General features: G+C 54.4%; 1 protein-coding gene and 2 long non-coding RNA genes across 4 annotated transcripts; 2 read left to right on the top strand and 1 right to left on the bottom strand.

Annotated features, from left to right (window-relative positions):
* The first annotated feature begins 998 nt into the window (after window positions 1-998).
* LOC139684044 (uncharacterized) lies at window positions 999-7,492 on the top strand. Of its 2 annotated transcripts, none has more exons than XR_011699849.1 (3): window positions 999-1,260; window positions 5,356-5,537; window positions 5,929-7,492. It is a non-coding gene; the product is annotated as an uncharacterized lncRNA (long non-coding RNA). The 2 variants fall into 2 exon arrangements; XR_011699848.1 differs by lacking the exon at window positions 999-1,260 and adding an exon at window positions 1,326-2,438.
* LOC139684045 (uncharacterized) lies at window positions 3,897-9,515 on the bottom strand. Its single transcript, XR_011699850.1, has 3 exons — window positions 9,477-9,515; window positions 7,545-7,711; window positions 3,897-7,256 (listed from the first exon to the last, which is right to left on the bottom strand). It is a non-coding gene; the product is annotated as an uncharacterized lncRNA (long non-coding RNA).
* Window positions 9,516-9,552: 37 nt separating this feature from the next.
* On the top strand, window positions 9,553-13,551 carry LOC139684038 (zinc finger protein 397-like). Its single transcript, XM_071579648.1, has 3 exons — window positions 9,553-9,611; window positions 10,467-10,539; window positions 10,728-13,551. Exons 2-3 carry the CDS (start codon window positions 10,494-10,496, stop codon window positions 11,507-11,509), a joined length of 828 nt encoding a protein of 275 aa, XP_071435749.1. The 5' UTR covers window positions 9,553-9,611; window positions 10,467-10,493; the 3' UTR covers window positions 11,510-13,551.
* Window positions 13,552-15,059: the final 1,508 nt, after the last annotated feature.

Genomic DNA, 15,059 nt, shown 5'->3' with positions numbered 1-15,059 from the left:
ACACAGCCCCGCTCAGGGGGGTCACAGCCCCATTCTGGGGGGACACAGCCCTGCTCAGGGGGGGCACTGCCCCATCCTGAGGGAACACAGCCCCATCCTGAGGGGACACAGCCCCGTTCTGGGGGTCACAGCCCCGCTTGGAGGGGTCACAGCCCCATTCTGGGGGGACACAGCCCCGCTCAGGGGGGGCACAGCCCCATCCTGAGGGAACACAGCCCCATCCTGAGGGGACACAGCCCCATTCTGGGGAACACAGCCCCATCCTGAGGGGACACAGCCCCATCCTGAGGGGACACAGCCCCATTCTGGGGAACACAGCCCCGCTCTGAGGGGACACAGCCCCATCCTGAGGGGACACAGCCCCATTCTGGGGAACACAGCCCCGCTCTGAGGGGACACAGCCCCATCCTGAGGGGACACAGCCCCATCCTGAGGGGACACAGCCCCATTCTGGGGAACACAGCCCTGCTCTGAGGGGACACAGCCCCGCTCTGAGGGGACACAGCCCCATTCTGGGGAACACAGCCCTGCTCTAAGGGGACACAGCCCCGCTCTGAGGGGACACAGCCCCGCTCTGAGGGGACACAGCCCTGCTCTGAGGGGACACAGCCCCATCCTGAGGGGACACAGCCCTGCTCTGAGGTGACACAGCACAGTTCATGGAGGCAGAGCCGCTTCTGGGGGCACGGGGAGGCGGCGGGGGGGGCGGGGATCTTTTATCCCCCTCGTGCAGCTCCGAGCACAGAGCCCCGGTTTGCGGGGCCGCCCCGCTCACCCCACAGGCTCCAGCCGGTGCGGGCTCTGCTCGCCGCGGCCCGAGGGACCTGGCGGGCCCCCCGGGTCTCCCCCACCAGCGATGCCCGAGATGGCGCCGCCAGACCGAGCGGCGGTGCCGGGGCTGTGGGCGGGGCTGTGGGATCGCCGAGCGCCCATTGGCTGCTTTGCACGTCACTCATCGTTCCTGAGGACTGATTGGTCACGCCGGCGGATGGGCGGGCACTCGTCTCGGCCATGGCGCGCTGGGCCGCGCGTGTCCCCCCGGCTTCCCCCGAGCTTCAGCCCTGCCCTTGGCACAGGCGCCCCCGGGGATTCACCCACAGCGGCCGGGGGACGTCGGGCCTGGGCTCTGAGGCTTCTCTGCCACGATGGAGAAAGAGACCCAAGGGACAAATTACTCAGGCCAAGAGGAAGCGTTGAACACCTGCAGTGATCCCGAGGAACAGTCCAAATGGGGCAATGCTGGGAAAACCAACGCTCTGGGTGAGGGCAGGGGGTGAGAAGAGCTGTGGGGAGCACCGGTGGGGTGGGGATGGAGGCCTTGGGTGGATAAGGGGCAGCCCAGGCACACCTACACTAAATTCCATGCTGTGCCCATCTCTGAACACTGAAGATCCATCTCCAGGTCCTCAGACACACATTGGTGCCTGTGATAGATCCCCATCGGCCCTCTTGTCCTAATGAGCCCCAAGAGGGTACCTGTCGTGGATGGGGCTCAGGATGGACTCAGGATCCAGCAGAGGAGGGCAAAGCAGAAGGGAGAGGACCCAGCCCAGCCTTGTCCTGCTGTTTGCTCCCCCAGGATCCATCAGGGTGGGAAATGTGGGCAAATAAAGAGCGTAAACCCAGCCCCAAACCTGCCTGGCCCCAAACTGCTCCCAGTGCTGGAGCCTGGAGCCAACACCTTGGAAAAAGCCCCATCTCGGGGTGAGGGATGGACAAAGGTGGGAAAGAGGAGGTGGGGAAGGCAAGACTGGCCACACCCTGATGTTTCTTTGCTTTCCAGGACTTCATTCTAACTGTAAAGGTGAAGGGCACCACTTGCTTGGACTGGAAAAGAGGGATAAGGGCTGGTGATGGATCAGTGGCACAGCCTTCAAACCCAGGGGGGTCCCTCTGTCCGTGCTGGAACCTGGGATTGACACCGGGGGCAGGGCTCCCTCTGGGTGTGACTGTAAAGGGCCTGGGGGGCTGCTCCCCCCGGAAGAGATTTTATGGATTCTGGGATCACTTTTCCTGGGATGGGAACCTTCTCCTGCCCCTGTGTCCAGGCAGCTTCTGGCTTTCCATGGAGGGGTTGGGATGGGCTGAGGTCACTGCCCACCAACCCTCAATTAGAGAATCAGAGACCCTCAGCCAAATGCTGCCCCTTCTCTTCTAGAGGGGAAGCCCCAGCTTTTCTTAATTTCTGGAGATAGTTTTCTTCTTTTCTTCCCTTTCTCACTGTGCCCCACTCTGCATTGCAGGTTTGAGGTGCAGGGCAGGGCCCTGTGTGTGCCTCAGCCCCAGGAATATCAGCTCAGCCCTGGGCCACTCCAAGCACAGCTGGATCTGCAGCTGCCCCCATGACCATGTCCTCTGTTTCAGAGAGGTTTGGGAAGGGACAGCAGGGAGAACAATTTGGGGAGAGCAGAAAGAGGGAATTATTTCAGAACACTGAGGTGAGAGCTGTGCTGGGCTTGACATGCTGGAGGGAAGGGAGGGAATGCACAGGGACCTTGAGAGCAGCGTTTCAAACAATTGGACTCTGAGCAGTGTGATTGAGCTGAGCCCTGCTCATTGCAGGGGGGTGGGAGTGATGGCCTTTAAAGGTCCTTTCCAGCCTGAACTGTTCTGTGATTCTATGCATTTGCATTTTTATGACACATTCTGCTCATTTTTTGGGTGTGCTTGGAAGCCTGTGACTTGTAAGTCAGGCAAGTACAGAAATGACACCTGTGAGTTGAGTGAATGTCAACAAAATTATTTCCTTCCTTTTGGAAGCAGGTGAAAAATGGTGGGGAGGGAAGCTGGGAAAAATGGTGGGTTTGGATGGGTTTGGAATGTTTTAAAATGTTGTGATAGTTTTGATTTCCCCCCCATCCCCCAAAAAAAACAAAACGATCACATGAAACCACAACTTGTCCCCCCAAACTTAAAATTCGAACCAGCAGCAACAAATTATCCCAAACCAACCAACCAAAAAACAAACCCCAAAAGACAAACACCACTCCAGGCCCCTCCAACTCCAACAGGGCCCCGGGTGCCTCCAGCACTGCATGTGCAGATGGTCTCATCTGTGCTGGGAGGATCCCTCAGGGAAGCTTTTTTCACTTGAACTGTGTATAGGATAGTATGTCTGTCATGTGCAGTATTTAAATTCGTGGGAAGCACAGAATTCTGCTTTCATAATTAAATATGAGGGACCGTTTTGCCTCTTGCTGTGTTTTCTGAGTAAAGCGGTGTGAGAAGTGGGAAGAGAGAGGGTTCGTTGTGGGGAATATGGAGTAAGAGGTTTTGGTTGATGGTTCCTAAGGTTAATTAAAAGTTCTGTGTTAATTGTTTATGGGAAATGGGGCTGGACTTTTAGGAGGGGATTTTTCCATATGTAGGTTAGACAGGCGAAATTGGCAGGAAGTCTGTGAGGCAACAGTCCCAGCCAGGGGCTGTTGTCAGGGTCTGCGGCCGGTGGTAGGGCCTGATAGGACGGCTGGATGCACCAATCAGCATCGATGGCACAGTAAGAAATTGCCCAAAAAAGGAAAGAAGAAATGGGGTGACAAAGCAACATCAAATCAGCAGGCGAGATGCCAAAAATGGACAAAGGAGGGTTGAGCTCCCGGAGGGGAGGGAACTGTAGCAACCCCCTCTCCTCTGTGTGCTCCCCCGGTGGCAACACTGTGGCGAGACACCCTGCCCACGCAGCTTGGCCATTAAACCCTTTTGCTTTGCTATTTAAACTCGCCTCTCTAAAAATTCTTAAAGCGAGATTTTTCTCACAGCAGCAGATACACTCTCTGCTGGCTTGGAACTGGCTGGAGGGCCAGGCTCAGAGAGTACTGGTGAACGGGGCTGCATCCAACTGGTGGCCAGTCACCAGTGGTGTTCCCAAGGGGGCAGTGCTGGGCCCAGTCCTGTTTAACATCTTTATTGATGATTTCAGTAGCACGAGGTTCAATAAGACCAAATGCGAGGTCCTGCACTTTGGCCACAACAACCCCCAGCAGCAGCATGGGCTGGGCACAGTGTCTGGAGAGCAGCCAAGCAAAAAGGGACCTGGGAGTTCTGATTGACAGGAAGCTGAAAATGAGCCAGCAGTGTGTCCAGGTGGCCAAGAAGGCCAATGGCATCCTGTCCTGTATCAGGAACAGTGTGACCAGCAGGACCAGGAAAGTGATCCTTCCCCTGTACTCAGTGATGGTGAGGTCAAACCTTGAGTATTTTGTCCAGTTCTGAGCCCCTCAGTTCAGGAAGGACATTGAGTTGCTGGAGCGGCTTCAGAGAAGGGCAATGAGGCTGGTGAAGGGACTGGAGAACAAGACCTGTGAGGAGACACTGAGGGAGCTGGGGGGGTTCAGTCTGGAGAAGAGGAGGCTCAGCTACCTGAAACGTTGTTGCCAGGGAGGGGTTGGTCTCTTCTCCCGGGCGACCTGCAGTAGGACAAGAGGGCGCAGTCTTCAGCTGTGCCAAGGGAGATTTAGGTTAGATATTAGGAAGAAATTTTTTACGGAGAGAGTAATCAGGAATTGGAAAAGACTGTCCAGAGAAGTGGTTGATTCAACGTCCATGTGGGGTTTTAAGGTGACTACGTGTGGCACTTAGTGGCATGGTCTAGTAAGCACTAGGTTGGAACAAAGGTTGGGCTTGATGATCTTGAAAGTCTTTTCCAACTGGGTTAATTCAACAATTCTATGATTCTTCACCTTTTCATTCATGGCTGCTTCCAAAGTTGTGATGTTGTATTCAAACCACACTGTCACACCAACCACATAGGCCTAGTTATCCTTTACAAATATCGGATCCAGCTTGTATAATTGATTTTTGTTGTCTTGTATGTGAGTCTCCTTTTTCTTAGCAACCTCTGACAACAATTGGCATAAATAATTATGTCTTTTGATTCTGGTGTCCTGAATGTCACAGCAGTTTCCGATAATGTGAGAGCATGACTCATCTTTGGATTGGCAGTGTCCACAGGATTTGAAGCAATTTTCCCATCTACCCCTTGCCAGGAATTCTTTTGTGGGGTAGATGTTGGCTCTTAACTGAAGTGCTGTTGGGAGTTTCCTATGAGGTCTGCCTCTGTTATGTTCTATCCAGAAGTTACTGATTTTGTCAGTCTCAAAATTATCAAACCCCCTGGCCTTGGGACAACAGTTTAGCCCACCTTTTGAATTCTACCTTTCTCCAGTTGCAGGGTCTCAGGTAACTGGTTTGTTGTGTGCGTACCTCCCATTCCAATGTTTTTCCCTCATCCCCATAGTCAGAGGATTCCAGTACAAACCAGTGTTTGTGTTCCTAAATGGACGCCACTTTTCCTTTATCCCCTCTGGCATTTATCCATAATTTTTCATATGTCTTTTCAATCTGCTCTTCTTTCAGGATTGTCTTGATTGTTTTGTCCAAAGACTGCACAGATCTCTGCAGTCTTTGGGCCTGAACACTCGGAATCAGTCCCATCAATCTGGCAATGCACAAACCTCCATCCTTTGTGCTGGAATATAGAATGACGTCACAAGTGCTCGATGGAAGGTACAACCATTCTTTGACAGTTGATCGAATCTGTAAGTCAAGGGACTCAAGGAAGGCTGCTTTAATGTCTGTATGGTCTGCCAAAGAGATTATTTTGGGGATGGAGAATGTTTTTAAAATATCCACCTTTTGCAGTGGCTTCAGCAGTGCTCTACTGAGCCATTGTAACCAATGTCCTTAATGTTCAGATAGTTCTGATGTAGCTATGCTGGTCCAAGGGTCAATTTGAAGGCCCAGGAATTTCTCAGAACTGCTGGGGTAAATAATATTGAGGGGTGTGCTGTTAACTGTCCATGCTGGACAGTCATTGATGGCATAAGACTCTTTAGTTGCCTTGATACAGATGCCGTATCCAGTGTCCAGAGACCACTAAGTTTGCAGAAGGTCTCTAGGATCTTTACATTGTTTTTCATTCCTTCCCAGGATCCACTGAGCAGTACCAAGTCATCGGCAAAGGCATGGCTGTCATGGTGTTACTTCCTTCTTGGAATCCTTTTCAACATTCTTTGAGTTTGCATAGCACAGGATCCAGAGCGAGATGGAATAGGAGCAGTGACATTGGATCACTTTGGATCAACAGTCCGGCAGCCCCTCACCATGTTCAGAATCATTCCTGAAGTTGAAAATTTCCGTGGTCTGGGAGTACTTGGGGTCCATTTTGCTGAGGTTCCTCAGTGTAATCCCATTGAGACCTGGAGCAGAGTTCTTAGTCATCTTCGTTATGTCCTTGGAAATTTCCTCTGCCGCGATCATGGTTTGGAAGGCATTGTTGTCAGCCTGTCCTTTTGAATGAAATCTCTCAAAGCTTTGAAGCATTCCAGGTCACTCCCATCTTTATGGGAGTGAACTCTTGGAGTGGTATGTCACACGTCATGGACTCTAAATCCTCTAGGAGGAGCCTTGCTACTTTCCCTCACTCCAGACTGAGTAATCATTGGAAGTGCAGATATTGCCCCTTTGTAAAGGCTCTCTGTTTTATCCAGTTTTTTGATGTTTCCCCATGGTGCAGTTGGGGTTGTGGTCGGGAACGGAGGGGCGGACGGATGCGGCGCCGCCTCTCCCCCGTCACGTACCGCATGATCATGGGGCACCTGGCCCTAAATCACTGGTAGATGACCTGATTCTGTATCAGGGTTTTGTATGTAGCAGAGCATCACTGAGGAACCTTGTTGACTCAAAGGGCCACTGTGACACTGCAGGGCCTTGTGGAACCAAGTGAATATGGGGAGTATGTGCAATCTCATGGAATCAAGGGGCCATTGTGACATGCAGGGCCTCAGGGAAGAAAAGGAACCCTGGAACCCTGAGGCATTTCAGAACCTCAGGAACTAAGGGGCCACTGTGACTCCAGAACTCTATGGGATCAGCAGACCTGCTGCCTTCCCTCTGCCACTGTACAGAGCGGAGTTGCGGCTCTGCTGCCGCTTGGGCCCCTCTGGAGTCAAGAGTTTGCTTCGGCAGCAGAACTTGTCTTTGATGAGATAGTTTACCAGATTTTGCTTTGCCTCCTCTTTCCCATGGTTTTATTTTTTTGTTTTTTGTTCTTCCAGGGCTAAAAGAGGAAAGAGAAACATGTGTTGATCACTGTTTTTATCTGTACACAAAAGGGATTTGGGGCAGAGGGAGGGAGAGACAAAGCAATTTCTCTCTGTGTTGTTGGTTTGAACTGTTCAGTTGGTGGTGTTGTTTCTGCTGCTGTATTGTCAGTAAACTGGGGGATTTTAACTTACATCTCATCATATTTTTTCTCCCTGTATTGGTGGGGAAAAGAAGGGGAGTGAGTTTATTTTACTGGAGTTCCCACCCCAGTATTTGTCTTCAAGCCAAGACAGGTTCCTCCAGGGCTCCCCACAGTTTGACATCATCCACAAAGGTCTTGAAAATGCATTTTGTCCCATTGTACAGAGAGATAATAAAGATGTTCTGCATTTGTGGTCAAGGGCTGATCACTGACGGATTTCACCAGGAAGTTGCTGCCAAGAGGACTTTGTACCATGCATCTGACTTGACACTCTTCATTCAGCCAAATTCCTACTCACCTCATGTTCCAATTCTTCTGTCCAGCTCTCACCAATCTGCCCATAATAAGTCTATGGGAGACCATGTCAAAGGCCTTGCTAAAGTCTGGGCACACAACATCCCCTTCTGTTTTCCTCCCATATGGGTTCTGCAATCCTTGCCTTGTCCTTCCCATGCCCGGAGGTGCCTGCAGGAGGATTTGCCATGTTCATTTCCCTGCTGAGCCTGTCCAGTGTGTAACTCTCCCAATCCTCCTCCCTGCCCTGTTTGCATAGTGATGCTGCAGTCTCTCTATTAAAAGGGAAACTCCAACTGCTGGCAAAGTAACAACTTCATTAACAACTGAACTACGAGTAGCAAACAAGCCCAGAGGCCCAAAAGCCCCAAAGAGCCCTCACGAACAGAAGCCTTAACTCTTTATATTCTCTGTCTCTGTCCACACACGTATGATTTTTAATTGGCTGAGAGTCTTTGTTCATGAACCTTGGCTCACCTCACCCCCAGGTTGCCTTTCTTTGACTCCAAGACACCCCCTGATCCCACTTTCCCACCCCATCCCGCCACTCCCAGACTCCACACTCCCTTTTCCTTTACTCTGGCACCCCCTGGATCCCCCTTTTCTGGGCACAGGGACCCCCTGGACCCCCCAACCACCTCTCCCCACCCCTAGTCCTGCCTTTCTTTGACCTTGGGTCCCTCATGATCCCCCATTCTCAGGCACTGGGATGCCCCTGCATCCCCTTACCCTGCGCCAATACCCCCCTGCACCCTCTTTCCTGGCCATCCTACCTCTTCCAGTCCACAGAGCTGCCCTTTTCCTTGACTCTGCAACCCTCAGGATCCCCACTCCTACATTTCCCAGACCACAGACTCCCTGCACTGGGGCACACCTTGAACCCCTTTTTCTGGCCATTATAGGTGCCCCTACCCCATGACCGCCCTTTCCCTGACATTGAGGACCCCTAGACCCCCCTTTCCTGGACACAGGGTCCCCCTGGGCCCCCCATCCCACTTCTCCAAGCCCCTCCAACCTCCTTTCCTTGGCCCTGTGACCTGTTGAAAAACAAAACCCTTCCCCAGCACTGTGTCCCCTGCACCCCCAAGACTGAGCCCAAAACACAAAGATTCAGCTCAAGAAACCCTGATAGGAGTTCCCCCTCTCTGGTCTCTCCACTTTGGGTTTTGGGGGGGTCCTTCCTTTCCGAGCTTTCAGGGGTCCCACATGTATTGGGATTCCCCCCTCTCTGGGGTCCCCGGTTTAAGGATATCGGGGGGGGATTTGGGGCCACAGGAGTCTCTTCTCCCCTGACTCTCTGCTTGGGGGGGGGGAGTGGGTTCCCAAGTGCCCCCAGTCTCCAGGATGCCGGGGGTGCCCCCTCTTCAGGCTCTCTATTTTGGGGTCCCAGGGGGGTACTCCCTCTCCGGGCTGCCAATTAAGGCCTTGACGCAGGCACACCAACTCCCCCAAGGGGGGTCCCCGCATCCCCCCACCCACCAAGGGGCTCTGCCGGAAACCGACACCGGGACCCCCAAAAACACCACCCGGGGACCCCCAATAACACCACACGGGGACCCCCAATATCTCCCAAGGAGCATTGGTGGCTCAGTTTTGGGTCCCTCAAGCTCCAAACATCCCCCCGAGCACAAACCAACCCCCCCAGAGCCCCCCGGGCTATTCGGGGCTCGGCTCGGGGGTCCCGCAGCGCTTTCTCGGGGCCCTTTGCCGTCCCTGTTTGCAGCTCCGGCCCCGCCCCGCGGCAGCCCCGGCGCGGGATCCAAGGAGCGGCACATTCCTTGGGCCCTTCCCGGCCTTTGCCTGGCCCATCCCGGCTCTCCTGTCCCATCGCACACCCCGCACGGCCCTTTGTGGGCACTGCGGGGACTGCGGAGTTTGGGGGTCCCAGCCCCTCGTTCCCCCTCACCCCCTTTGCCATCGTGTCCCTCCCGCTCACCCGAGAGCTCCTCGTGGGGAAACAAAGAGGAGGAGGAGCTGGAAGAGAAGGAGGAACAGGAGAAGGAGGAGAAAGAGCAGGAGCAGCATCGCTCCCCCATCCCGCGAGTGCCCGGGCAGGGTCAGCTCGGCCCGGGTATTTTGGGGGTCTCTGCTGTTGTTTTTCTGGGGTGGGAGAGGGTGTTTGGATCCTGCAGGACTCCAAAGCGGAGCCGCAAATGCCCCTTGGGGGGATATTGGGGGTCCCTGGGAGGTGTTTTTGCGGGGTTCCGGTGGGGCTGCCGGGGGCGGAGGGATGCGGGTCCCCCCCGGGTGGGGGTCGGTGTTCCCGGGTCAAGCACCGCCGGCTCCATCGCCAGCCCGGACCGGCGGGGGGGACACAGCGGGTTTGGGGACCCCTGGGAGAGCCGGGGGTGGGTGGGAATCCGGGGACCCCCGGGGTGGGGAGAGCGGAGAGGGGCGAGAGCGAAGCTGGGGGATCCCCGGCAGCCTGGAGAGGGGAGAGTGTGGAAAAGGGGGAGCCCCAGCACCCCCAGGACCCGGAAACGGGGACCCAGGTCAGGGGGAGACTGGACAAGGGAACCCCTGGAACCCCCGAGACAACAAAGTAGAGAACCCAGAGAGGTGGGATCTCTGGAAATGGCACCCTGGAGTAGAGTCAGGGGAGAAGGGATCTCTGTGGCCCCCAACACCCCCAGCATCCTGACCAGATGCCCAGAACCTGAGAGTGGAGAGACCAGAGACAGGGAACTTCTGGGAGGAATTTTTGGGACTGAGTTTGGATTACTTTTTCTCTGAGTCTTGATGTTTTGTAGATTTGCTGGGTTGATCTTGTTTCTCGGAGATTTTTGCTTGAATCTCAGTGATTTGGGTTTTTCTGGGCTGAATCTTGGAGTCTTAGAGGTTTTTATGGCCAGAAGCCACCTGGTTGACTTCCAGGGATAGAACCCCCAACTCATTGGGCTCACACCTTGTTTTTCCCCCAAACCAGGATTTCTCGTTCCCAAACCTTTGCCATATGGAAGAGGAGTCTGCGAAGAAGATGCCCCACGACCCCCAGGCAGGTGAGGAGGAAGTCAGTGCCCCTTTGCCCCTCTCTTGTGCTGCATCTTCGAGCCGAGCATCGCCCCGGCTGCAGGACAACCCCGCTGCCGACGCCGTCCTGCTGGGGCCGGGTTTGGGGGCATCTCCTTGGCCTTCCCCGTGGGCCAGAGGCAAATGCCCTGCCTGTCCTTGTTCCTTCCTTCCCCAGGCCCTGAGCTGAGCATGGAGAGCTCAGAGGACAAATCCCCCTGGGAGAACCTCATGGCAGAGGCCGTTTTGAACAGCTCTACAGCACAGGAAGTCACTGGGGAGGAAAAGCCACAGAGATCCCATGCAACGAGCGGCTCCAAACCCAGCCCAGGGCGCTCCAGCTTGGTGGTCCATGTTCAGTTTCACCCTGGGGAGAAGCCCTACAGGTGTTTGGAATGTTGGAAGAGCTTCAGCCAGATCTCCAAACTGTTCTTCCACAAAGGGCTACACACAGGGGAGGAGTTATACAAATGCTTGGAATGTGGGAAAAGCTTCAGCCAGAGCTCCAAGTTCAGCAGCCATCAATGCCTGCACACAGAACAACAGCCCTACAAGTGCTTGGAAAGCGGGAAAAGCTTCAGTGGGAATTCCAGCCTCATTGCCCACCAGCTCCTGCACACGGGGGAGAAGCCTTACAAGTGTCAGAAATGCGGGAAGAGCTTCAGCCAGAGCTCCAACCTAATCCGCCACTGGATGATCCACACGGGAGAGAAGCCCTACAAGTGCTTGGAATGTGGGAAAAGCTTCAACCAGAGCTCCAACCTGATCGGCCACCAGATGATCCACACAGGAGAGAGGCCCTACAAGTGCTTGGAATGTGGGAAGAGCTTCAACCAGACCTCCAACCTGATCCGCCACAAGATGATCCACACTGGGGAACGGCCCTACAAGTGTCCCAAGTGTGGGAAGTGCTTCTGCAGAAGGTCTGCCTTGGCCAAACACCAACAGACCCACCGGTAAGGGAAGAGCCAGTGTGTTAGGTTGAGCTGGCAAAATGCCAACTGCCCAATACAGAGAGAAAGACAAACCCCCCACAACCCTGAGGAAAAAACCCTAGAACTAACACTTCAAATGGAAATGTTTTTATATTTTGCATAGAAGAGAGAAAATAAAAACCAAACTACAATATAACATATCCACACAAATGTAAACTCCACAGGAGTTACCCACCAAGTTAATGCAGATTCAACCACCCCAGCTGAGAAACACCCAGCTTGAGAGGAGAAAGCCAACGACAAAAGAAAAAAAAGTACTTCCCAAACCAAACAGCTGTGGTGACGAGGCCCAAAACCCCCAGCAATGGTGATAGCAGGTCTGCTCAGCACATGACCATGAAGGGGACTGAGCTCGGCACCTCTTACGCCTTCTTTTATACTTGATTTGATGTCAAATGATACGACATATCTCTTTGGTTGCTTAAGTCAGGTGTCCCCTCTAATCTACATAGACTCTCTGGGCCTGCTGAACTGAGACCTAGCTAAAACTAGAGCCAAAACTAACACGTCCTTGCTGAGCACAGGCCTGGTAAATCCATGTTCCATGTGATCCATGCTGGGCAGTGTACTGGGTTTGCATGGCCAGGTTTTGGTAGCGGGGGGGCTGCAGGGGTGGGTTCTGTGAGCAGCTGCCAGAACCTTCCCTCGTGTACAGCAGAGGCAATGCCAGCTGACTGCAGGACGGACCCGCCGCTGATCAAGGCTGAGCCCAACAGAGATGGCAGTGACACCTCTGGGAGAATGTAATGAAAAAGGAAAATGTCCTTGAGCAGATGGAATTGGGTGCAGAGAAGAGCAGAGGGAGAACATGGGAGAGGAACAGCTCTGCAGAGCCCAAAGGCAGTGCAGGAGCAGGGGCAGGAGTTGCTTCAGGTGCCAGAGCTGAGATTTTTCTGCAGCCCCAGGAGGAGCCCACCCAGAGCAGGGGGATGCTTAAAAAGAAGGATGGGAGCCCTTGGGAAGCCCATCCTGGAGCAGAGTCCCTGCAACTGCTGCAGCCCCAGAGAACTCAAATGGTTTCACTCAGCATCGCTGGTTGTGAGGCCCACACAGAGGGGGCTTTAGGTACAGGAATTGTCGATTCTGGCCCCAGTTTAGGTTGGTGACTTTTTCTGAAAGTTGGAGAACAAAAGTAGGATTCCATTTGAGTTGTTCTTCAGGCAAGAAGAAAGTTTCCAAGGCTGTTGGTTCAAACTGAAGCTCCTAAGACAGCATCAGTTGCTGGAGCAGAGAGTGTTTCTGGTGAGCTCAGGATCAGCTCAGCCCAGGGCTGTTCATCAAGGCCAAGGTCTAACGAGCATTTCTCAGATCACAGTGAGGTCTGCGGAGGGGAAAATGCACGACCACACGTGGAAAGGTGTTGTCTCAAGGACTTGCACAACTGCCTGGTGCTTTCAGCCCCAGTTCCCACTCCAAGCCCCTCCAGGTCACCTCAGAAGATGCTGGATGGCCTTTCAGCCCCACCTGAACCCACCCCGAGTCTTCTCACCCTGTGCAGGGCAGCTCGTGAGGCCCTCAGGACAGGGGATGGTGCCTCTGGATCTGCCTCCCGAGGGGCTTCTGCCTCCCCTGGAGGGGCACAGAGGGGACAGGGGCACCCTCAGCTCCTCCTGCCACAAGCTGGTCTCAGACAACACTCTGAGCTCCCAGGGCCTGCACAGCTCCTGCTCCATCCCAGGGCTTTGCCAGGGTGCTCCTGTGCTCCTAAAATAAAAATGCAAAGAGCTTATAATCTCCCCAGGCAGTCACAGCTCTGCTCAGCAAAGCAAAACTGGTCCCATAGGAGCGATTTGTGGAAGATTTATAAGGAAAAACAATGCCAAAACCAGATCAAGGATCTACTGACACAGACTAGAAACACCTGTTGATGCTGCTGTTGAGTCACTGGACACTGCAAAGTTTTTATACTTACCAAAACTATATAAACTCCACACATCAATGCCCAGCAGGTGTTCTTGTCATCACTACTGTAAATAAAATTATTACCAGCGTCTGCACTTGGTACTTCCCCCACAGGTAAATATTTTCCAGGTGCGAACCCCCTGCATGTGTTTGCAAAGGGAAGACCCAAAAGGATGTTTTTTTCTCTGTCCAAATGCTTGAATTTTTAATAAGGTTTCATTGATGCAGCAGTTTGTTACTGTCTCCAATCCTGAAATTCCTCCTGCTCCAGGCTGCAGCTTGGGGTGTTTTGGGGTGAAAACCAAGTGTGTGTGTGGGGGGGAAAGGTGGAGGGAGCCACAGAAATCTCCCTCCCTCAAAGCTTTCCCCCTCCTTTCCTCTCTCCCAGATGTTTTGACTCCTATCCCCACCCACAGGCCTGTTTTGGATCAAAGCTCCAGTAAATTCCTCTGGGTGGGGGGACAGCAGCTCACAAACCCCTCCCAAGGGCCCCTCCACCCACATCTAGCAGTGAGTCAGGGGGGATGGAGCCCACCAGCCTTCCCCACACAGAACCATTTCACAGCCCTGGGCAGGGCCTCTGCTCCAGGGAAAGGCTCCTTCTCTTCCACAACAAGAGGTTAAGGAAAAGCAGCCCCAGCTGTGGGTGCTGAGCAGCAGCTGCAGCTCCAAAGCTGTTCCTGGGCTGGAAAGCAGGAGGAGGATGTAGATGTTTCCTGTGCCCTCTGCCCAGTGCAGAGGAAGGGGCAGGAGGGGCAGAGCTGGGGAGAGCAGAGGTGGTGCTGGGGCCGGGGGTCTGTCCCTGCAGCAGGGCAGGGACACACCTGGGTGTGCCCAGGGCGGCTTTGCTCACCTGGGGCTGCATCGAGGGTTCTCAAGGCCCCTCTAATCCTGACTCCCAAAGGTGCTGCTGCAACCCTGGAAGCAGCTGTAGGACAAACCCCAAGTGGGTAGGGGGTGAAGAAACCTCCAGGAAGGGGACGTGGGAGGGTGTCAGGGGATTTTGCTCCCTGTTCAGGTGCTTGAGGACACCAGAGAGCAGAGCCAGGAAAGGGCTTCATTCATTTGTGCAGGTGGTTGTTGGACAGGGACAGCAACACCAGCTGCGACATCCCCTCCCAGCTCCCACATCCATCCCTTTGGTTCCCACATCCCCCCTGAGTGTCTGTCCCAACCCCATTTTCTCCGGGCTCTGTGTGACTCTCCCCGGGCTGTCAGACCCTGTCCCTGCCTTGAGGGGACCCCGGGGGCTGGGTGACCTGGCAGGGGGCACAGTGTCCTCCGCAGCTCCAGGCTGTCCCCTCTCTGCCACCCACCAGGATCCTGCAGAGGGGGATGCCGAGCCCCATTGGGGATATCAGGGATGGGGTGGGAAGGGGCACTATGCCCCAAAAAAGCCTGTGGGGGCAACTCCCCACCCAGCATGAGGGATAACACCAGGGAGGCCATCAGGGCCCCGAGGAGACAGCAGGGACAGCGGCAGGGGAGGGAGGTTCCTGTGGTGAACCCCCCTCCCCCCGCTCCGGGTCCTGGAATGCCAGATCCTGTGTTCAAGGAAGGGGGATGTAAAAAAGGGGGTCTCAAGAGCACCCATCACCCCCCACCCCCAGACC

Source organism: Pithys albifrons, chromosome 31 (assembly GCF_047495875.1).
Source record: "Pithys albifrons albifrons isolate INPA30051 chromosome 31, PitAlb_v1, whole genome shotgun sequence".
Lineage (NCBI taxonomy): Eukaryota > Metazoa > Chordata > Aves > Passeriformes > Thamnophilidae > Pithys > Pithys albifrons.
Note: the sequence above shows the minus strand (reverse complement) of the source record. Positions and strands in the feature narration are given on the sequence as shown.

Excerpts from the sequence above, each read along its gene's own strand:
- LOC139684038 (XM_071579648.1), top strand. The coding sequence starts at position 10,494 with ATGGAAGAGGAGTCTGCGAAGAAGATGCCCCACGACCCCCAGGCAG. Across the intron at positions 10,540-10,727 it reads GCCCCACGACCCCCAGGCAG|GCCCTGAGCTGAGCATGGAG; the intron begins GTGAGGAGGAAG and ends TTCCTTCCCCAG.